This window comes from Salmo salar, chromosome 20, assembly GCF_965601325.2.
Source record: "Salmo salar chromosome 20, fSalSal1, whole genome shotgun sequence".
Classification (NCBI taxonomy): domain Eukaryota; kingdom Metazoa; phylum Chordata; class Actinopteri; order Salmoniformes; family Salmonidae; genus Salmo; species Salmo salar.
Genome location: NC_138310.1, coordinates 58,766,167 through 58,788,613, shown reverse-complemented (window position 1 = coordinate 58,788,613; position 22,447 = coordinate 58,766,167). Strand labels below are relative to the sequence as shown.

The 22,447-nt window shown below is 42.4% G+C and overlaps 1 protein-coding gene across 3 annotated transcripts; it reads right to left on the bottom strand.

Annotated features, from left to right (window-relative positions):
• Window positions 1-70: 70 nt before the first annotated feature.
• LOC106580963 (structural maintenance of chromosomes protein 4) lies at window positions 71-21,548 on the bottom strand. Of its 3 annotated transcripts, XM_082966595.1 has the most exons (23): window positions 21,348-21,548; window positions 19,615-19,774; window positions 18,481-18,671; window positions 17,725-17,916; window positions 16,576-16,752; window positions 14,434-14,598; window positions 11,755-11,882; window positions 11,436-11,576; window positions 11,066-11,216; window positions 9,512-9,676; window positions 9,120-9,353; window positions 8,787-8,972; window positions 7,846-8,007; window positions 5,977-6,202; window positions 5,798-5,877; window positions 5,531-5,683; window positions 4,266-4,392; window positions 2,605-2,794; window positions 2,161-2,479; window positions 1,650-1,832; window positions 1,190-1,422; window positions 815-998; window positions 71-400 (listed from the first exon to the last, which is right to left on the bottom strand). In XM_082966595.1, exons 2-23 carry the CDS (start codon window positions 19,754-19,756, stop codon window positions 242-244), a joined length of 3,888 nt encoding a protein of 1,295 aa, XP_082822721.1. In that variant the 5' UTR covers window positions 19,757-19,774; window positions 21,348-21,548; the 3' UTR covers window positions 71-241. The 3 variants fall into 3 exon arrangements, with proteins under 3 accessions (XP_082822721.1, XP_082822722.1, XP_082822723.1); XM_082966596.1 differs by lacking the exons at window positions 19,615-19,774; window positions 21,348-21,548 and adding an exon at window positions 19,363-19,571; XM_082966597.1 differs by lacking the exons at window positions 19,615-19,774; window positions 21,348-21,548 and adding an exon at window positions 19,459-19,477.
• Window positions 21,549-22,447: the final 899 nt, after the last annotated feature.

Below are 22,447 nucleotides of genomic sequence, written 5' to 3'. Positions count from 1 at the left end.
TCATTGTGATAAGACTTGTGGGGAAGTACTCCAGTGCAACATGTCCCATTTAGGGTTACAGAATTCAAAGACCGGTGATAAAATATTTATTAGCTTCATCAGTAAAAAAAAGACAGCAGTGTGATAGAATAGGTTAAAGCCATGGTTTTATATACATGGTGTGAAAGAACAGTAAACCGGAAAGAGACATGTATACATCTTACTAGGAGTGGCTAAGGGAGAAACCAGAGTCAATCCTGTTCTAAACTGAGATTGGCTCTTTGAAGACAATGGTTTTAGGGTTGATTCCCACGCTTTTGGTGGTGTTGTGAGTTTTGTAGATGCCGATCAGACGGTCAGCAATCTCAAACATGTTGTTCCTCAGGGAGATGATGATGAACTGAGCGTTCTTGGTTTGCTCCTGGAGAGAGCGGGAGTAGGGAAATAAATTAACATTCAATCATCAAATGGTAAATATCAAGTATCATGTTTTTCCTGTGGTTATGTGAGTCAAGATCTTTTAAAACAGTGGCCTGGGAAGAATTAACCACCAACCGCCTTGACAGAAAGAAAAAAAAAACAATGGACCAACATGCTGCCAACAGAGGGCTTTGCAAAACGGGGTATTTCTCACAATAGGCTGTACACCTTAGCACAGCTCCTTCAATCTCCCATTACACAACACTAACGATTAACACAGATGGGCTGACCCCATGTCCCTCACTGAGTCAACAAGAAGCACAGCAGAATTAGGAGTAGAATGGCAAATACTATTCAAAGCTGTTGCATGTGGAAAAGAGTCCCAGGAACTGCTGCCAGCATGTGAAATACTCACATAAATGTAACAGGCCACGATGGAGACGTTCTTAAAGTCCAGGGCTGCATCAATCTCATCCATAAAGTAGAGAGGCGTGGGCTTGAAGTGGTGCAGAGCAAACACCAGGGCCAGAGAGCTCAGGGTCTTCTCTCCTCCAGACAGGTTGAAGATCTTCTTCCAGCTCTTCTTAGGGGGACGCACACTGTGGCCATGGACAGAGACAAGAGGATGAGCAAGAGTCATTCATACATTTAATGAATACAACAATAAAATTAGGAGAAAGGGGAAACCAGGTTGGGAATAGGTCATTTTTAAATATGTACAAAAGATTTATCTCATATATCATGGATACAAATATGTTAGAAACAGTGGGCTGGGCCAGTGTCTGCTGACCTGAACATGATGCCCTCAGAGAAGGGGTCCAGGCTGTCGACTAGCTCCAGCTCAGCGTCACCCCCTAGCGTCAGCATCTGGTAGTTCTCCTTTAGCTTGTTGGTGATGATGTTGAAGCCAGCCATGAACTCGTTGAGCCTCTGCTTGCGCAGGTCCTCACAGCCACGCTTGAAGTTGTCTCTCTCTGTGGTGATCTCATCCAACTCAGCCACACGCTTCAGGTACAGTTCCTCCTACAGAGAGACATGACCCACAGCGATTACTTTCTCTTAGAGGGAAAGAAACTTGAGCAGACAAGACTAAAAACATGGTGTCAAGGTGCTTGGTTAGACCTACATTGCTTGCTGTTTGGGGTTTTATGGCTGGGTTTCTGTACAGCACTTTGACATCGGCTGATGTAAAAAGGGCATTATAAATACATTTGATTGATTGCTAGACCAAGAGAGAGCTGGTTGTGTACCTTCTTCTTGTACTCTGCGATGGCTCCCAGGTTGGGCTTCATCTGGGCACAGCGGGCCTCCATCAGGGAGATTTGGTTGGTGATGACGTCAGGCCCCTTGATGGCCACCATGTCAGCAGGGGTCAGCACGGGCAGCGCCTCCGCTGGTTTGTCCTCAATGGCGTGAAGGGAAAGCTTAGAGGCCTGGGGAGGACAGGACGGTCAGTCCTAGCTCTGAATTTGCCGATAGCTACTTGATGGAAAATGTACTTACTATGACTGATATGTGGCTGTCCCACCTAGCTATCTTAAGATGAATGGACCAACTAAGTTACCCTGGATAAGAATATCTGCTAAATGACTAAAATATAAATAGCAGAGAAGAGGAAAAATATATGGGTCTGTCTGTCAGATGATACCAGGTAATGCAACTAACTAACTGATGCACTGCAACTAGCAGGCTGGTTGGTAGACCTCTAGACACACCAAACCAAGCATGAATCTCACATGCACACAAGGCCCTGCCACCCACCTCTCTCTGCCAGTGTTTGATCTTGTTGGTGTGTTCGGTGATGGAGGTGTCTATCTGCTCCACTCGGAGGCGGACGCCGAGGGACTCCTCCTGCAGAGCATGCTCTTGCTCCTGCAGGGCCTTGATCTCCCTCACCACCCCCTGGTGCTGCCCTTGCACCTCCGGCAGTGCCGCCTCAGCCTCCTGGCAGGCTTTCATGATTTCCCCAGCCTCCTCCTCCAACCTCTTCAGATGCTCCGTCAGGTCTCCCAGGCTCTTCTCATTTTCCACCAGCTCCCCCTCCAGGCGACTTACACCCTCTTCACACTTCTTCAGGTTACTGTGGGGAGGGAGGGGAGCAGCAGCCATTAGGGAAAAGCTCAGATAAGACCCAGTAATAGATTCACAACCAGAAGCATTTGCCCAATGGGAGTTGAGTGTGCGCGCACGTGTACAAACACTTACCGCCCTGCAGTCTTGATGGCCACCTGGGCCTTGGTGATGGCTGAGGAGCAGTCGTCCAGCTCCTTGTTGACCTTGTCCAGTTTGTCCTGCTGGGCCTTCAACTTGTGGCTGTTGATGTCCACAATGATGGTGTGGAGCCTCTTCACCTCAGCCTCCACCTTCCCTGCCTTACTTGAGGCTGCCTCAAAGTCTGAGAGAGAGAAGGAGGGGCAGAGGGAAAGTGGGAGAGAGGCGGGAAAGAGATTTAATTTATTTATATGCAAGACAGGAGCGGGGTTATGTCTCAAAGGTCTAGTGGGGGCAAGTGTGGGGTGTGCCGAGTAATCAGACAAAAATCAGTATCGTAACAGATATAGAGAATCTTCTAAATATGACATGACCATTTTTTGTCATACGTGATCGAGAAAGTCATTTTTCAGCTGCCAGCACGCATCTCACCATCACTAAAAGTGTGGAGAAGGGTGCAACTGCATTTGGGAATTCCTGCATCTGCAGGAATCCTTCTTTATACTTCTATTGGTCCATTTTTAAACTATGACTCCAGTACATAGGCGGGAGGCAGTGGCGCTCCAGTACAGTTTGGTAGGCGGGTGCGAAGGCCACTGTGCCAGCTAGTCCTAAGCAGGACTCCAGTACACAACAAGCGGGAACGTCACTGTGCTAGATGGCTAACAAGCAAGCTAGCTAGCACAGCGTCACCCCCGCCTGCTGCGCACCGGAGTCGACACCTGTCAGGCACCGTTTTCCCACAGTTCTGTTGGTGAGGGCAGGTGTCCAGCAGTCGAGAGCGAAGGACCTTGTCTACTGGTACACAACAGGCAGGGACGGGGTGTACATGAAGGAACCAATGGGATGATTGAGGGGGACGTTCCTGCAGATGCATAACTCTATTGGCGGGTTCAGCTGTCTAAAGAAATCTGTGGGGTGTAGGTTGAGCCGTGTCAGGAGAGAAAAGTTGTGCTCTTTTCGAAAGTGAAACAATATATGGGGCAAGCAAATGCCCTAAATCTGTCTGGAATAAATGCAGGCAGCAGTAGCTGGGCTTTACAATCATTTACAAAAAGACTTAGAAATCTATTTCAAATGACAGTAAGGATCTTTAAAAAGAACTTGCAGTGTTTTGTGTTGGCGGTTGTCCCATCTGTCTGTGGTTCTAGACTTTAGGGAGGTTCTTCAAATAGATCTTATTATTATTTATCAGCCTATTTCAGATCATTTAATAGGACTAAGTTAGTAAATCATGTGCATTTTCAGCTGATGGGATAATTTATTTGATTTGAACAATGTGTCAATGAGTGAAGGAGCATAGCGATGCACTGAGTGATAGCGCAGTAAAGCGTACTTGAGGTATAGGTTTTACCGGCATTTAAAGCACACGTCCGGGTTTTCCGATCACAAGTAAATATAATTACGAGTATCAAGTGTGATAAAACGGATACAAGTATGATGAGATGGGCACACCCCTAGTTGTTTGTACCAGTTGTCTTCGCAGCAAACCCATGAGAGAGAATGCCTGGTGGAGTCAGACTGGGGTTCACTGTAGCAAAGCTCAAATTGAGCCAGATCATTGTCCTGAAGACTAGAACTGACACAGAGTGTAGCCTGCAATTTCTAAGTGACTTGACCTTCATAAAGTTACATTTGGGTTTTAAAGTTCTCACCTTTCTGGAAGTCCTTCAGGCTCTTCTCCAACTGTTTCTGTTGGTTCTTGTCAGGGGCAGCTGCCAGGACATTGGCCTCTAGCTCTTTAATCTGAGGCTTCAGGTGAGCCTCCTGCTCTGCCAAGCTCTAAGCAAAGAAACACACACACGGTCAACCACAGCCTCACCTGCAATCACCAGCCTCCAGTGTTGTAGTACTCTCGACTCAAGTCCTGATTTTCATGACTTTTGACGTGGACTCGTCTTCCTGTGACATGTATTTGCACGTGGACTCGATAGGCTACTATGATAAGCAGAATATTATCAATGGGTGCACAGAGCAGTGAGGGTTCGGTTGTCTAGGAGTTGGAAGGACGCGCCACACATCAGCTGGTGGACTGCGAAGGGAGCAAGCGATGAGTGTGGGCGACAGGCTCGCTCCACCTCCAATCATAAGCTACACATCGCACAAGTGACTATTGCTTCACTGTTAGCCTTCTATTTAGCTTTGCCTGGTTAAGAAATAAACTGCTTTACGAAAATGAAAACCAAAGCATTGAGTTTAAAGAAAACAGTCTTTCCCCTGCATCCCATGGCCAGGTTCTGACAAGTCTCCCTTTACTTTTCACTCTGAAATAAAAAAGAAACTACACAAAAAAGTACCTGAGCAAATAATAATCTGGTCAATCTGACAGGAGCAATAGCCAATTCCTTCTAGAGAACATTTACCCCATCAAAACATCATTACTGATTTGACATAACTATTGAACATTAGGCCTATAATCAAATAAAATGTGTATGAAGGACTTCTGGGTTTCATAGGCTATTGCATATTGCAGGCAATTAGGCAACAGGAGAAATCTTTGCATTCTCACATGAAAATCTTCTACCAGTAATTGTTGCTGGGCACACTTCTTCTACCAAATCAATAGAGGGGCTCATCTGGTAAGACGAGCATCAAGCCAGCAAAAAAAAACTCCGTAACCAAAATATCAAATACGTCCAAATCATTAGTTTTGCTTTCCAAAGCTTTCCCGCAGATAGTGCAGCGAGTGGCACAATGTCAAATATGTAACAGAAAAATAAAGACCGGAACTAACTGCAAAGTAAATATGTATTAAAAATGACTTTAGCCATAGGGACTTGTGACTCAACTCAGACGTTTAGTTGCTCAACTACAACACTGCCAGCCTTACATACATTCAGCTTTACCTAAACAAGTCTGATGAACAAGAATTACACCAACATCAAATACATTTCATATCTGTATAATGTGTGTGTATAACCTGCATGCTGTTGGTGTATTTCTCCAGAGTGTTCTTCATGTCTCTGAGCTGCTGTCTGAGTTGCTGGACTTTCTCCTCCAGCTGCAGCTTCCTTTCCTGGCAGCCCTGCAGCTGCACCACCTTCTCATTCAGCTTGCTCTCCATACGGTCCAGCTGACACACAAAAAGGAGACAGTAGGTTATTAACCACAGCAGAGCTTAAAGTGAGCCATAGCAGTGATTGGAGGCCAGAGAAAGCTCTAGAAGAGTGTCCAGAAGATCTCTCACCTCCTGCTGGGTGACTTCAGTGCCGATGGAGGAGCCCATCCTACCCCGCATCACTCTCCCTCCACCTCCAGTCATGGTGCCTGAGACGGGACAGAGCATAGTGTCACACGTCATCCATATAGACCATCTATAGAGAAACACCGAGAAGAGATGAGCTCCAGCTTGCTCGGTCTACCCACCAGCCATCTCTATGATCTGTCCCTGCATGGTGACCACCCTCCAGCGCTTGTCCTTCTGGAAGGCAAGCCGTGTTGCCTGCTCCAGGTCCTTGGCCACCAGGGTGTCCCTCAGGGCAAAGTAGAAGGCTGGCTTCATACTCTCATCCTGCACCCGCACCATGTCAAACAGACGGGGGATGTTCTCTGGGGTGGAGATGGGCCCCATCTTATTCTCCCACACCTTCATCTGAGACGGGAAGAGAGTGGATGGTCCAAGTGTTAGCTACGATGTGGGACATACAAAACTCTTGGGGCAACAAAAAAATAAACGATTGTAGGTTGTTACATTTGAGTGTAAAGGCTTTGTACCAGTTGTCTCCGCAGCAAACCCATGAGAGAGAATGCCTAGTGGAGTCAAACTGGGGTTCACTGTAGCAAAGCTCAAATTGAGCCAGATCATTGTCCTGAAGACTAGAACTGACACAGAGTGTAGCCTGCAACGTAGTCATTTCTGCGAGCGAGGTTAAACATCCTTTATCAACCATGCATAAGCACAAATCTGTGTAAACCATGCATGGGACCATTTCCACACAATTTGAATGTTTGCTTGACAGTGTGTGTTGATTGACGCACATCCATGACCATGTGTACGCCAAGTGATGGAAAAAGGGAACAGCGTGTCAAGCATAGAACGGGGGAGATATGTTGAAAATGTGAGTAATAATTCAATAATTTTTAAATTTCATTGCATTTCTATTGTGAATTCATGCAACATATCTTGACAGGCTAGCTATAATCATAACATGACCACAGTGTATTTGTTATGATAATAATCCATATAAAGTTAAGTTACAGGCATGTGTGAAAGTGACACCATTGTTGAAATACTATAGAAGACTGAGAACAGGAAATCGAATGAGAGATGGCTGATGTTGCTCAGTTAGAAAATGTGTCACACGCTGCACTCCGCAGAGAGCATTTTTAGAGACAGGCGGGATTTATTGTTTTTGACAGTCCAGATCGGCTCATCAGATATCATTTCCCAAAACCACGTTTTTTTGCGAGGATTTGAGACCTGCTTTAAAAAGGCAAACGCATGCCATTCCGGTGCAGGTCTAAGCGCTATCCACCCTCAGGGTTTTGGCAACAGGCACTTTTCAACGGGAGCTTGCCAATCGGCATCACAGCCCTGGATGAGCCCATGTTTTGGACGCAATCGTCAGCAAAACACACCATCGCACAAGAGGTTGAAGTCAAGAGGGGTTTCTTTGCCATGATGCCATCAATGGGTTCCCAAATACGAACGGCGCAGTAGACGGCCCCCACCGCCATAAAAACACAACAGAAATGTCTAAACACTTCCAGGAGGGAGCTGTTGAGGATGGATGGCATATTGGTGAGTGTTACCTATATTTGCCATTGCCAAAGCAACTTCAATTGTCCTTTTTTTTATAGCCATGTTTTCATTTTTACTGGTTAAACTGAATGAGCCAAATAAAGCTTTTTTTGTTGTACTCAAACTGACACTAGCGCCTCCATTTCAGTCTCTGAAAAAAATACATCTAAACTTTTTTTTTGGTTGCGCCGTTGTATTTTAAGGTACGACATTATATATTCCCCACAGGCATTAAAGGGATGATTTTGACCATATATGGTTAATTACGGCCTTTTCGAAATGCAAAAAGCCAAGGTTGTGCACGATTACTGAGAACAATTGGTATTTATCAGTGGTTCTCTCCTACCGGTGTGCATATGATGCTTGTAGGATTGTTTGATAAATCACACTTTCTATGTGTACGAACATTCTAAATTCCGTTCGTAAGTAGTATTTTAGAATAGTTTCTACGCAATATTGATAAAGGAGGCCCCAGGTGTTTGAGTTGTCCTCACCTTGTCCAGGCCGATAAAAGTGGCCACACCGATATTCTGGGCCTTGAGGAAGTTGACACATTTCTGGGCCGTGTCGATGCTGTCCACCAGGATGTTGTCCAGAGAGCCACAGCTGGATGAGATGGCGATGTCATACTTCTCATCGATGGCCCCAAGGTCACCCTGAAGAGACAAGAACACAGTCTCACTGAGTGTGTAGAAGGGTGTGTGCATCTCTCAGCTGCCACGTGTTGCCCATGTATCAAACTCATTCCACAGAGTGCCTAGTGTCCACCGGTTTTTGCCCCTCTCTTGTACTTGATTGATGAATTAAGGTCACTGATTACTAAGGAACTCCCCTCACCTGGTTGTCTATGTCAGAGGTTCCCAAACTTTTTCACTCAGGCCTCCCTTCCAGCATTGGGTAAAAATCCCCCCGGCACAACAAGTCTATTTCTATGAGCACTTCTCATGCCACAAACCGTTCACACCCCTCTTTTGGCAGAGAGAACATTTTGCAGGTTTAAAGCTTATTTCATGCAATTCTACACATTGTCATGCGGTGCAGAGAAAATGTGTCCGTTTTAAAGCACATTTTCTTGCAATTCTATAAAATGTTGCCATGTCTAATGTTTAGTCATGTGATATTTGAGTGACAAACATTACAACAAAATCTATGGGCTAATACATCTAGCCAAAAAGCTTTAGCTGACATGAGCTAGTTGATCTGGACATTTCTGACAAGTTACAGTATAAATAGCACTACGGTCTGCAATGACAAGAGGAAAACTGCTGATGCATTACCCAATTTCAAAATTGCACCCCCCCCACTAGGGGGTATGACCCACAGTTTGGGAACCACTGGTCTAGGTCTTAATTGAAAGTAAAAAAACTAAACCAGCAAACACTATGGAATGAGGTTGACACCGCTAGTGTAGTCTATACATGCACATGGTCCTCACTAGTCGTCCCAGGATGCCGGAGATCTTGCCGCTACTCTTCTGCTGCATGAGGGCGTCCAGCACCTTCCCCCGGCTGCGGTTAGAGGACAGGGAGCTCTTGGCCTCCTCCACCTTCTGCCTCATGTCCCTCACCAGCTCCCTGGCCTGTCCGTCTGCTTGCAGCAGCTGCTCCAGCTCCGCCTCATCCTGGAACAGACAGAGATACATGGTCAACACTGGTAGCACACAGTCATCCAACCACCTGAAATACATGCATCTTACTGCCACAAATCCCATAGTCCACCCCTAACCTTATGAACTGCTCAAGACCCTCCCACACACACACCAACGTACCTTCTTGAGTTCCTGCTCACACTGGGGTATTTTGACCTGCAGCTCTTTGATGGCGGCGCGGCGGTCTCGCAGCGTGTCGGTGGTGGTCTGCAGGGACTGCTTGGCAGTGTTCAGTTGGGTCACAGCAGTGTTGTGGCGACTCAGATAGATGTCCAGCTCAGACTGGGCCACGTCCTGACGGGAACGTGTCTCATTCACAGCCTTACTCAGCTCCATCAGCTCCTTCTCCTTAGTCTGGGGACGGAGTCAGAGGAATAATAGCCATTCTTACGTGATCAGAAATCATAGAATACAAGGGGGACAGGATATCAGTCAAGTCAAATTCAATTAATCAGGAATAGTGTTTCCTACTTCAAATGAGTAAGCAATTCCTGATCATGAAAGACACCCACCTCCTTCTCCTGCTGCAGGCCGCTGGTCTCCTCCTTCAGACTCGCCATCACTTCCTTCAGTTTCTCCTCCTCCTTCCCCTTCTGTTTCTCCAACTCCTCCCTGCGCGCAGACGCCTCAGAGATGGTCTTCTCACTGCTGGCCGGCACGTTACGCACCTCCTCCAGCTGACAGAGACAGAGAGGAAAGATGAGACTCTAGGTGAGGTGCAACCTTAAACCAGGAAAGACCAAAATATACAACTAGCAGACAGTTAGGAGCACCTCCAGACTGGAAGGCAGTCTGACCCACACCTCTCTCCAGTGGGCAGGGTGGTGAGAGGGAGTAGAGGAGGCCAAGCTAGCAGGGTTAACTGTTGGTGAAGAGTGAATGTGGCTGCGTTACACAAGGCCATACTTCACTACCACACTGCAGAACACGGCTCCCCAGAGGCCTGCTCTGCTCTACCCGACCTCCACAACCCAACACCACACTGCCAAATCACAGCCACTGGTGCTGTATCATACAGACTGCAGAACAGGGGGAGAGAAAAGACAGACTTGGAGCATATTGAGTGTGTGAGTGGGGAGAGAGCAAAAAGGGAGCCCATGGAGAGAGAAAGGAGCATGGGAGAAAGCAAGAGGCAGCAGAGAGCCAAGCAGTCATGCCTTGGAGGGTTTCGTGTTTTGAGTTCACAAGCCCCTAGTGGCCAACTGGAGGAGTTTCTTATTAAATAAATCAGGTATACCAGAAACTTCATCAATCCATTTTAATCTCAGCAATGTAACAATATTTTTTTTTCTTTTCTAGAGGGACCTCATGACAGAAAATCTATTTTAAAAAATCTATTCAATAGAGGGATGCACACCCTCCCCCACCCAGAGCCAATCCCAAGCAAGTTACTGTAATAAAAATGAACACGCTTGTTTTTGTGACATTGATGCAAGTACAAATAAAATGTGTAATTACACAATATGGCAATTACTAATAAGGTCATCTGTAAATCCCTGGGCAATGCCTACTCCGGGTCTCAGCACAACAGGCCTTGTGTTTGTATAGGGAGGGAAATTGTATTACGAGTGGCTGTGTTACGCTTTGGCCAGGTGACATAATAAACAGAATAAAAGTAAAGTGTCAGGTCATTGGTGCTGGCCTGTCTTGAGAGGACAGAGCACCATTGTGTTTGTTTAGGAGTATGACCTGTAAGTTATGTAGCACATTCGCCACAATCACAGCCTCCTAACGTATAGATTTGGAGAGCCACCATAAGCTACACCTACACACAGAGACGGCCCAATATGATAAACGTAACAAAATCCTCCCCCCCGAAATCACTGAAGCCTCAATTACAGAGACCCGAATTATGTTCACAGCAAAAGGGACACATGCACACCTAAACACACCTTCTCCTTGTCCAGTTGTTTCTGTAGTTTCTTGGTCTTACTGAATTATGTTCACAGCAAAAGGGACACATGCACACCTAAACACACCTTCTCCTTGTCCAGTTGTTTCTGTAGTTTCTTGGTCTTACTGAATTATGTTCACAGCAAAAGGGACACATGCACACCTAAACACACCTTCTCCTTGTCCTTGTCCAGTTGTTTCTGTAGTTTCTTGGTCTTACTCTTGGTGTGCTTCAGTTTCTCTCGGACCTCCACATCCTGCAGGTCCAGCTGGGTAAACTTCTCCTTCTGGCCCTCTATGTACTTGGTCAGCTTGCCTTGTTTCCTGAGAGAAATCACACAACATGGACATTATGGCAATCAAACAAATTACTGCTAATTTTACTTTTCTGTATCACTGGTCACCAGCAGGTCTATGAACATTCTCCATTTCATAACATTATTGCACTGAAGACTGACATTCACCTTACGACTATATTTTGTTCATCAATTTTCATGTAAGCAACAAAACCCATGAATAACAAATGAAAAATAAAAAGCCTACTTCTCCACGTTTTTCAGGTCTTGGTTCTTCTTCTCCATTTCCTCAGCAATGTTGTTGTTTTTCTCTGTGAGTTCCTTGGTGTCATCTTGGATCCTCTGCTTTTCCTCCTCTTTGTTTGCCACTCTCTTCTGGAGGTCATAGCTGACAACAAGGAAACAATCACACTCTGGTCAACCAGGACATATGAACTAAAAAGTTACCATCTGTGTTAATTGCATCCAACTACAGCAAACCTTCCTCCCAGATTCTTTCAAACCTGATTTCTTGTTAGTAACAAACCACTAAATATAGCAACCCTCTGTGTGGTTGTAATACTCACACATAGTACTGGCAGAGCTGGCTCTTTTGTTTGAAAATATCATTCTCCAGAGTGAGGAACTCCACGGCTGTGTTCTTCTCTCCCTCCAGAGCAGTCTTCTCCTTCTCCACCATTTTGACCCTGTTTAGCTGGAAAACAAACAGTCCACAAAATGATAAAACAGAAAGACAGAGGCTACAGCACTTTGACTTAAACATTCATGCTGAATTGTCATAAGATCAATCCCTGAATACATACGAGTTCACTTTTGTTCCTTCTCAGGCGTGCTTAGAATTTTGTTTTGCACTGATTGACCATGCCTGACATTTATTGATAAATGAAAGCTAAACCCTGAGCTTTCCCAACAAGTACAATTTTACTCCACAGTCTTAAGGTTAATTTGGCTTCAGTACCAAAATTATGCCATTTTTATTCAGTCAAATTGCATACGTGATTTGGTAAAATGTGGACAAATAGAGTAAAAGGAAAAGATATAACTCGGATAAAGGCAGAAGTGTGATAGAATCCTAAACTGCACAATGCCATCCTTAGTCTAATAAGATGAGGACAGTCAAAACTGGTCATGCCTCAAATAACACAGCATTTGACCCTGTGTATGTGGTATTGCCATTTGTATTTACTGCTATATCTACTGCAGGTGTTGCGTTAACACAGGATTCTACGTTTTTCACAGAGAAAAGGAAAGCTGCAATGCATATTTTTTTGTTTTTATCTTGCTGCGTTTGGAAACGCATATCTAAAATGCTTCTTATTGGAAATTGTGCTCGGCTTCAGTCAGCGTTCGTTCCAAATCATGAGCATTAAAGGAAGACATTTATGCTCCAGTTCCACTTCACCACTTGGATGAAATATCTTTGCTCTCATCTTGCCCAATCAAATCCCACCATTCACAAACCGACATTGGATCACCAGACAGCACTCTGAGTGATGTGTACTTTTCTCTGGTAATTTTAGCAAGTTAAAATGCAAGATTAACTAGGAAATGTAGCTGGCTATATCCTTTCTATGATAAACATCTGAAATGATGGCTATGCATTGTTTTTGCAAAAAACACCTTGCTTTATCCATTGTAAACTAATTTACTTCTCTGTTAGCGTTGCACTTGTTCTCATCTGATGAAAAAAAAAGAAGCTATTTTCTGCTGAATGTGTTGCACTAATGTATGTTGTGTAAAGAAAAATTATTAGTTACACCCCCCCCCAAAAAAACACTTAACTTTCAATATAACATTTCAGGTGATATGGTTTAAAATGCAGATTTCTGAATACTAAATAGACCTCTGACTCAGTGGTGGGAAAAGTACCCAATTGTCATACTTGAGTAAAAGATACCTTAATAGAAAATTACTCAAGTAAAAGACACCCAGTAAAATACTTTGAGTAAAAGTATTTGTTTTTAAATATACTTAAGTATCAAAAGTAAGTGTAATTATTAAAATGTGCTTAAGTATCAAAAGTATGAATCATTTCTAATTACTTATATTAAGCAAACCATTAGGGCACAATTTTCATTTATTTATCGATTGCCAGGGGTACACTCCAACACTCAGACATAATTTACAAACGAAGCATTTGGGTTTAATGAGTCCGCAAGATCAGAGGCAGTAGAGATTACCTCTTCAAATGTATGTGAATTGGACCATTTTCTGTCCTGCTAAGCATTCAAAATGTAACGAGTACTTTTGGGTGTCCGGGAAAGTGTTTGGCGTAAAAAGCACAATTTTCTTTAGGAATGAAATTGTCAAAAATATTAATAGTAAAGTAAAGATATCCCCAAAAAACAACTTAAGTACTTTCAAGTATTTTTATACCACTGCTCTGACAACTAAAGCTGCACGAACCAAAAAGTCTAAATCATGTCACCCATGGAAAATAATATAATATGTTCAAGTAATAAAAACAATAATCACAAGACTGATCAATTAGTTAATACATTACAGTACAGGGAGAAACATGTTTTTTGCAAACAGGCCTAATTAGTGATGTGATATTAGTGTAGCCTGCAAGAGATTTACTGAACCGGCTGGCTTCAACCGACATCCAGTATTTCACTTCAAATGAATTGCTACCCTGTTAACCTGGCTGGCACGCTGCAGCTCCAACACCATATCCAAATAACAATATGTCACTAGTACTGCAATACAAATAAATATACTATAAAAACCTGGTAATTATCAGCCAAACTTCACCCCCTGCTCAAATAATTACTAACACATTTCTAATAAAATCTAATTCGGGGATGTTCATCAAATGCCTTCGACTCAAAAAAAGATCACTCTTGCATCCTGTTCTGATTCCTTTTCTCACCCCCTCTTTAAAAAGAATAATTAAATGACTGATTGCATTGCAATTGTTTTGGGCACAACAAACAAAAATGTAACAAACAAGCACGAGGGATTAACCTAGACACAGCGATCTCTGAGTAGAGGTGTGTGTGTGTGAGAAAGAGGGGTGGAGGGATAATTTGCAGCCTTTTAAGGAGAGGCAGGTGTCAGGCCAGGGGCATTCAGCTTGGCCAAGACACAGCATACCTCACAGATTTCACAGTGAAACAGCCCCCCTAACACACCCTATACACCCCCACAGCGGAAACCATCAATTTTAAAAAGGAAAAACATGTATAAATGTTAAAAAAATACAACAAATGGACCAATGTCTTGTTACTGGTGTTGTTTCTCACCTTCTCTCCCCTCTGCTCGTTGAGGAGCTCCACGCGGCGGCTCACGGTGTGGATGGGCTGCTTCAGGCGGCAGGAGCCAATGATGTCCTCCAGGTATTCTAGCATGCCCTCATCATGCTCCGTCTGCCCCTTGGGCTTCATCATGGCTATCTGCTCCACCTCACCCTGACCAACGCACAGGGAGGGAGGGACGCAAGCAAGGACACACGGTATGTTATAATACTGTATAATTTATGGTGGGAAGAAGCTATAACAACCACACACCTTGGATCAATTTCATGTTTGAGACCACCTGATTCCCATCCTAGAATTGACATGGGCAGATGGGTGGTTTGTACTTTTTTTCTCTTCAACTTTCTAAAGTCCTTGAAAAGCAATGAGGGGAAAATACACCCTCCTGCAAGCGAGTTAAAATGCAAGTCAAACTAACCTGGGCTAAAACCAGAAAGAGAGCAACTTCTGTGTGAATGTCAAACAGCAATTTTGTTCTTGATGATTTGAAATAAAATGCTTGCTCTGCTCACTAAAGCATTGAGGAAACTTTGCTGGTGTTATGATAACCCCTCATAAAAACACTGTTTTTCAACCTCTCCTTTATGATAATATATCCCTACAGTTTATGGGCAGCCAGTCATATGGGCTATTTGCAGTACATTTTGGAGTTGTGTGTACTGTACTTCTCACACACCTTCCCAGCCCACACACACCAGAGCCTCAAATAAGAACTTTCACTGCACATAACTGTACCCACAACACAGACAAACCACTAGCCTACATAAAATGTTTGTCCATATCCATGACAAAACAATGCAAGGCAAAAAGGGAATAACAATCACTTAAACAGAGTCAATTGGAACCACTACAATAAAGGTTTTACATTTTATGTGGTCAAGAAAGAAATACATCTGGCAAATGTAACTAGTGCCTGTGTTTTAATAACATTATTCATTTCCTTTCCATGTCATAGACAAGGTGTAGTCCTTGACTTAACAGTCCTTGAAACATTTCTGAAAAACACAAGCCTAAATACTGGCCTACATAATAAGACTGGTAAATCTTGTTTTAATCCTGTGTTGTGTGTTGAGATCCCCCCCAACACACAATTAAAACACACAAAAAAACTACACATGCGGGAAAAAGCTGACCAGTGCACTAAATGGGCAGCTTCCCCTGAGCCATAGGCCTGTAAAAGTGACTTTGGAGAACAAACTAAAGCTTCTTGCCTAAGTCAGAACAACCCTGTCATATTCAATGAGCTCAAAATCACTTAACATTCCAGCAGAGAGAGGATGAAGAAAACAGCACAAATCAAGACAGGAGAGAACCTACATCCTCTCACAAAATAAATATCAGATATAGCACAACAACTAGTGGTTACCTAATACTCACTAGTCAATACAAACTAGTAATCTAATTGAGCCAAGAGTTGATAGGAACTAAAAAAAATTAAAAAAAAGTGAATTGTGCAACATGTGGACTGGCTTGTTCTTCAAACAACCCCTGAACACCACAGGATGTTCCAAAGATGTATTAATAAAAAAAATATCAACTCAAAAATGTATTTGTTTGGACCATGACCGACAAAAGCAGCAAATATGACCCAACACAAACAATAAAATGTAATGTCTTTGAAATACACATTGACATTGGCATTACATTCCATGAAAGGTAATTCCAACAAAATCCAAACTGAAGACCTTATCATGCACTCAAATTATAGAAATGAAGAGTGGATGCTTGATCCTGCCACACTGAAGCAGCACAGCTAATATTGGGGTTGGGGTCTATTCTCACACCAATATTTACGTGCTGCTATAGCGTGGCAGGTAAAGGGGGCCCAAACTGACCCGAATCTCTACTAGACAAATCCAGGAATGTTTGATTTTTCTTAAAATACTAAAGCAGCAAATGATGATTCGCATCTTTTCAACACTGTTTCAAACCATGATGCGCTGCTATAGCAGTCCAAGTCTTTTTCACGCTTTAACAGGTCACTCACATAAGCATAATACCTGCTTTCCTCTGAGTGAAAGGCTGAGCAGCAAAGCTTTTACAGGATGGGATGTGTGACACAGGAGGGATCAAAGACAAACTGAAAGGAAAACTAAAAATTAAATATTATAAAATAAACTACTTCATTACCTGTAAAATCAGAAATCTGTTGTGGTCCAGGTCAATGCCATGGCTACGCAGCAGCGTTCCCACATCTTTAAAAGTGGCCTTCTTGCCATTGATGTGGTAGGATGAGGAATTGTCTTTGCTGGCAGTTCTGGAAACATAGAACTTGCTGTTGGGGATGACTTCGTAGTCATCTCCTTCCTGACTCAGAGGGGGGGGGGGGGGGGGGCACAAGAAACACAGCTTAGACCCAGTCTTCAGAACACACTCAGGACAAAAAATGCTTAGCAATACCCCCCCCCCAAAGACAGGCAAGTAACCACCTAAAAACACACACATATACATATATGAAAGTGAAGCCTCAACCACAAAAATGTTGCTGTAAACAAATATTTGGGTGATAATACAAGTAATCATTTAAGATGTATTTAACTTGCACATTTATCAAAACGTAAGATTCATGTGATTTATTAACTAAAAGTCATTTTGAGACAATAGGAAATAAATTGTTGTCAGCACATTGTCAAGATATGAAGGGAGGCAAAAACAGAATAGCTATAACCCGTTCCCCCCCAAGTTTTTAATAGAGAAATAAATACTATGCGCATAGGCTTAAAGCTGCACTGTTAGGAGATTGTTATATTTAATTGACTGGGCTCAAAAAACTGCTTGGCTGCAAAGAGATTATTTTACATTAAATGTCAATTATGTAGTTAATTACCTTACTACACCCCCTGTGGTAGTACAATATGTTTTAAAAATCTGGTTAAGTATTTTCCTACCGCTGCATATTAATATACACAGGATTCTAGGTTTGTACAGAAACGTAGAAACTATTGTCCACCAACATTAATTTAACCACCATTAAACGGAAGGAAAAAAAACCTTCCCTTTGAAGTTCTTATCAACATAAAATCACTAATAAAAAAACAATGATGGCAAAGTTTGTAATTTACATGACTGTCAGCTTTAACTTCAAATGGGTATTCCAAGTCTTTGTTGCAGTCATTAGTGTGAAAATACTAAGCCAAATGCATACAAGACATTTATATCTAAATCCTAAAATAACATATATAATTTTTTTAACGACAAAACAATTCTGCCCCTTTACCCAAATCGCTTTTATAAAAGGTTAATCGTTTTGGTACAGCTGAGTAAGTGTGTGTGTGTTACCTTGTCAATAATTTTCTGAAAATGCACTTCCACAGTGCAGCTCTGCACATCCTTGTGCAGGTCAGAGCTGTGAATCAGCACAGAGAGTTTTTTGGATCTGATTTTTTGAGCCCTATAGCCGAACACAAAGAGCATTGAATCTATCACGTTGGACTTCCCACTGCCATTTGGACCAATGATACAGGAAAAGCGCTAGGGAAGGGAGAGAAAGAGAGAAATGAAGGAGGGGGGGTAAAAATATATTCACAATCTGTTCAAATCAAACTAAAACCCTATTCAAAATCCAATTTTAGACCGCTTTGACCAAGTAGAAAATGATGCTGGATTAAAATGGTGGCCCTCTAACCTCAGTGGGTGTATTTAAGAATATATGTTATTTTGCTGCACCTGTGTCCATGATGCAATAAAGAGTGCAACCACCAGATACAATTTGATAGGGGGGGTAAGTTAGCAGAAAATCTATTTGTGGCAGACAAGACACAGCTAGAACACCACTAGTGTGAAAGACACAAACACTAAGCCAAAATGGAGGAGTGTGAGATGCTGCAAACTAGGGAGACATAAAATTCTGGTAAATCTGATCAAATAAAAATAATCTATTAAATTACAACTATCCAAGTACTACCATCACTGAAGATAAAACAAATACAAATAAAAGTTGAGGAAATGGACAACAACCCATACTGAGGCAATGATTAAAACAATTCCTAGTGTCATAAAAGAGTCAAAATGGGGAGTTGGTATGTTTTTTCGTACCTTATGGAAAGGGCCCAGAATCTGCTCGCCAGCGTAGGATTTGAAGTTCTGATTAACTATATGTGTTATCATCAAGCGAGGAGAGCCTGGTGCATTGGTCATTGCTGGGGGCGGGGGTGGAGGGATGCTACCAAGAATCTCCTCCAAACTTCGATTATCAACATCATCGGCACCCTCCCCGGGAGCCGGATCTAGGGCAAAGAGTTGAACTTTTATTCCACAGTGCGATTCATTTCAGGTGGGGACACTGGTGTATGGGGGAGGGGTAGTGAAGCAAAAAACAAACAAACATAAGCATTATAGAGCTAGTCACAGTGGAGGAACAAAGACTCCAGAAGAAGATCGGATGCTAACTCGCACATTTAATATCTCTGTTCACACAACTAAATTCTAACAAGAATAACTGAATCATAAACGAAGGCTTGGAGTGACCCCTTTCACAAACGCTCACATTGAAACGTAAATACATAATATGCACTCACCAACGACAAATAATTTTCAGAATATTTCGAACATATGATTCCAAGTCGTTTCACCTACTTCCAAACAAATTAATAAAAATCGAGCTTTGCTACAAATGCATACCGATTACGGTACCATATCACAATGACAACACGCTTGGTCTCAAGTCTATTGTTGTGCTCAGTAAAAAATACAAATAAGGAGTAAAATATGACCCTTAAAATAGTTTTCGGCCAACAAACGCTCCAACCATAATACTTGCTAAATCGAGAGAAGACAACATGTCAGATATGGTTATTGTTTTCGGACGAAAATCTCTTGACAAACCATTCACCAACGTTAAATAAACCATAGAAAATCATAACCATGATTCTATAACATAGAATCGTTCAAAAGCATTCATATCCAAAAATAAATTACCTTGCTAGTTGCGCAGGCTGGAGACAAACGCACACACGCTACCATTATAATAATAAAATAAAAATCACAAGATACGTTTATTAATGCCTTGCTTACGTTTGAAAAACTAACCAGCAAGCTTCGTGTTATGAATAACACAACTGTGCCAGATGGACTCAAACATCACGCACTTACATTCAACAAAACACGTTGCCATTGAGTAGACGCGCAACTTATTTAGATGCAGACACCAAAACACCCTTTGTTACTTACAATTTGTCGGCGGTGCCTCTTGGCCATTGGAGTTCGCTTCTTTAAGGGGTACGTCCAACTCGTCTTCGGAGTCATCCCGAGGCTGCGACCCTTTCCCTCTAGACTTGGAAGCAGTTGAACTTTTCGACGTTTTGGCTGGCATGATTTAGAATCTAAAGATCTAATTCAAATCACAGGAGTAAAAGTAAAATCCAGTAGGTGTTCTCTTGTCAATCACTTCTCCACAATTGATAGTCTACGTGAAGCACCCCGTTACCCCCTCCGTCATTTTCCCATCACAATCGGGCATTTGAGCCAACCTATATTCTTTGCTATACTGAGTTAACTTTACTTCAGGTCATACATCGGTTACACCGTCAATTATAAAGTTGCAAATAAATGGCCAGTCTGCTGTCTGATAAGACCCCAGATCTATCATTGTTTGTTTTAGTTTATTTGCTAAATATGTATCGTTTTAAACAAATGTTATAAGTGCATATACACGAGGGTCAGAGATGCAACCATATTCTCTAATCGGAAATAGAGAATATTTGACAACTGCAATTTAACCCTCCGACGAATAAAAGTTCATGAGCTGTCTAACTCGAATCTCCTCTAGTCAAATAGCGTTATTATATTGGTCTAAACTGACAACATTCATCAAATGTCACTTCATTATAGAGAAATTAACTGATAAGTTACCCGGACAAGTCAAGTGCGTGTAACTAAAAGATACAAAAATGGTGACGTTACAGGCTGTCAGTAACGCCAAACGGAGCTCAAAAGTAAAGCAAACAGTACGGTGAACTAGTAAGCAAAAGATGGAGTTAAATGTGCAAAGTAAAGTCATAGCCCCTGAAGTACCCAATCAGAGTCAGAGTTACTTTATCATTAGCGTCATGTAGGCTGCACTCAGTAGTCCAAGTTGACCAGCTTCAGTTGAAAGTGTAATGTTTAGTTTATTTGACAGATCGATAGTTATATCACTAATCTACGATAATGTAGCTACAATATGTCTCGCTAAATAGCAATATCACTAACGTCACTGTGTGAATAAATGTCACCTGCGGTGTATAAAAACATTTAGCTGACTTAACAGTAGCCTTGTGGGGGGGGGGGGGGGGGGGGGGGTTCGGTAACGTTAGTGTCATGCTTCAGATGGCCACTTGCAATCTAGTTAGCTAACGTTACCGTTATACAAATACATTGAAAATATTCATCTAGCGAACGTTTACTTAAACTGTGAAGACGTAGAAATAGCCAGCTACTGTAACATTAGCTAGCTAACATACTATAGCTCGTTATAGACTAATGTCTGGTAATTAGCTAGCTAGCGTTAGTCAGGTTAGAACACTTCGTGATTGGTTAACTAGCTAACTAGTTAATTGTAACTAGCCAGTTGGGCTTTGTTAGCCATTATTTTCACGTCAACTGTTAGCCACGAACAAATTAGCTACTAGATAGCCAACACACAACTAGAGCACAGATGAATAGGGGAAACCGGTACTTTGCTTACAAGTTAGTTAGATAGCTAGTTAGCTAACGTTACTTTGCACTGGCTCGCAAAGCTAACTAATGTTTGCTGTCGTCTGATCACTTCAAGTTATTCAATAAGCTAACCGGCTAAAAGTGCCCACAAACTTGCTAGCAAGTTACTGTAGCTAGTTAAGGTTAGTTGTGGTTTGTTAAACTAGCGAGCTTACTAGCTTTCTTTTAGCTAACTCTTTCGTGTTCAGTTACAATGTCAGTTTTACCTTGCGGACGAAGTTCTTGTTGTAACAATTCCCTCTGTATCACCCTGTATTTTCAAAAGGCTATTGGAAAACGGTTCTCGATATCGCGAAGCTAAAAAATAAAGTGGGTAAAAGTCAACCCTGTGTGACTGAAATCGTTAGCTCACTGCAAACTCTCACTCGTAAATGGCGCCTAAACTCTGTTGTCGAACCAAAATTCGTTACAAACTGATGCAAGGTTCCATGGAATCTCATTGGTCAAAAAAACAAGAAATTCAAAAAGAGGGCCGATGCCAAGTCTAGTTTTGAGCAACCATGAACTTAAATTTAAACCAGGTTTTTGCATTCAAGTTAACATTATGACGATATAAGTAATAGTTTGGTAATAATTTGGGATATTTTCATAAAATAATTTTTGAAAATAGAACGCGCCCGTGACGTTTAGGCACTGTTGCCTAGTGACGACGGAAGGGTGTTGTTTACACTACTGGTAAATGTATTATTTTGTATTTGGATTGTATTGGTTGAATAGTCGAAAATATGTAAAGGGTAATAAACAAGGGGCTATGCGTTCTATGGAAAAGAATGCACTAGGTGGAAGGTGTGTGCCACGAAGCAATAGCGAAAAGGCACTGACCTTCCACGGAGTTGCATTATTTTCCAGAGAACCCATAAGAGAGTTAAAGCCCCGAGTTTATTATACCACGGCTATAATTTAACACATACTTGCTCGTTCAGCTAACCAAACCATCAGTCCTAGCTTGCTATTTTGAAAACATTCGTAAAATTCAAACATTCGTAAATTTATTTTGGTTATCTACTCTGATTTCAGAGCAATCTCGTTTGTGTGCCAGAGCGCAGAATAACTGAATAATTTACGAACGTGCAACACCGGTTGAATATGACAGGTGTCAGTAAATGTTGGCCCAAAAATGAATTAAATTGTTGCTAGTAGCACAGTTACAGTCACTAACGCTCTAGATAACGTGAAAACAGCCTAACTAGCCCTGCTAGGGCGAGTAATGTGGCCAGAGTGAGGTGTCAACTTTAGCCAGTTGGCTTGGGCGCTTGACTGCCGTTGTGAGATCAGAACTCTCGGATCAACCCTACTCCTCGGCCAA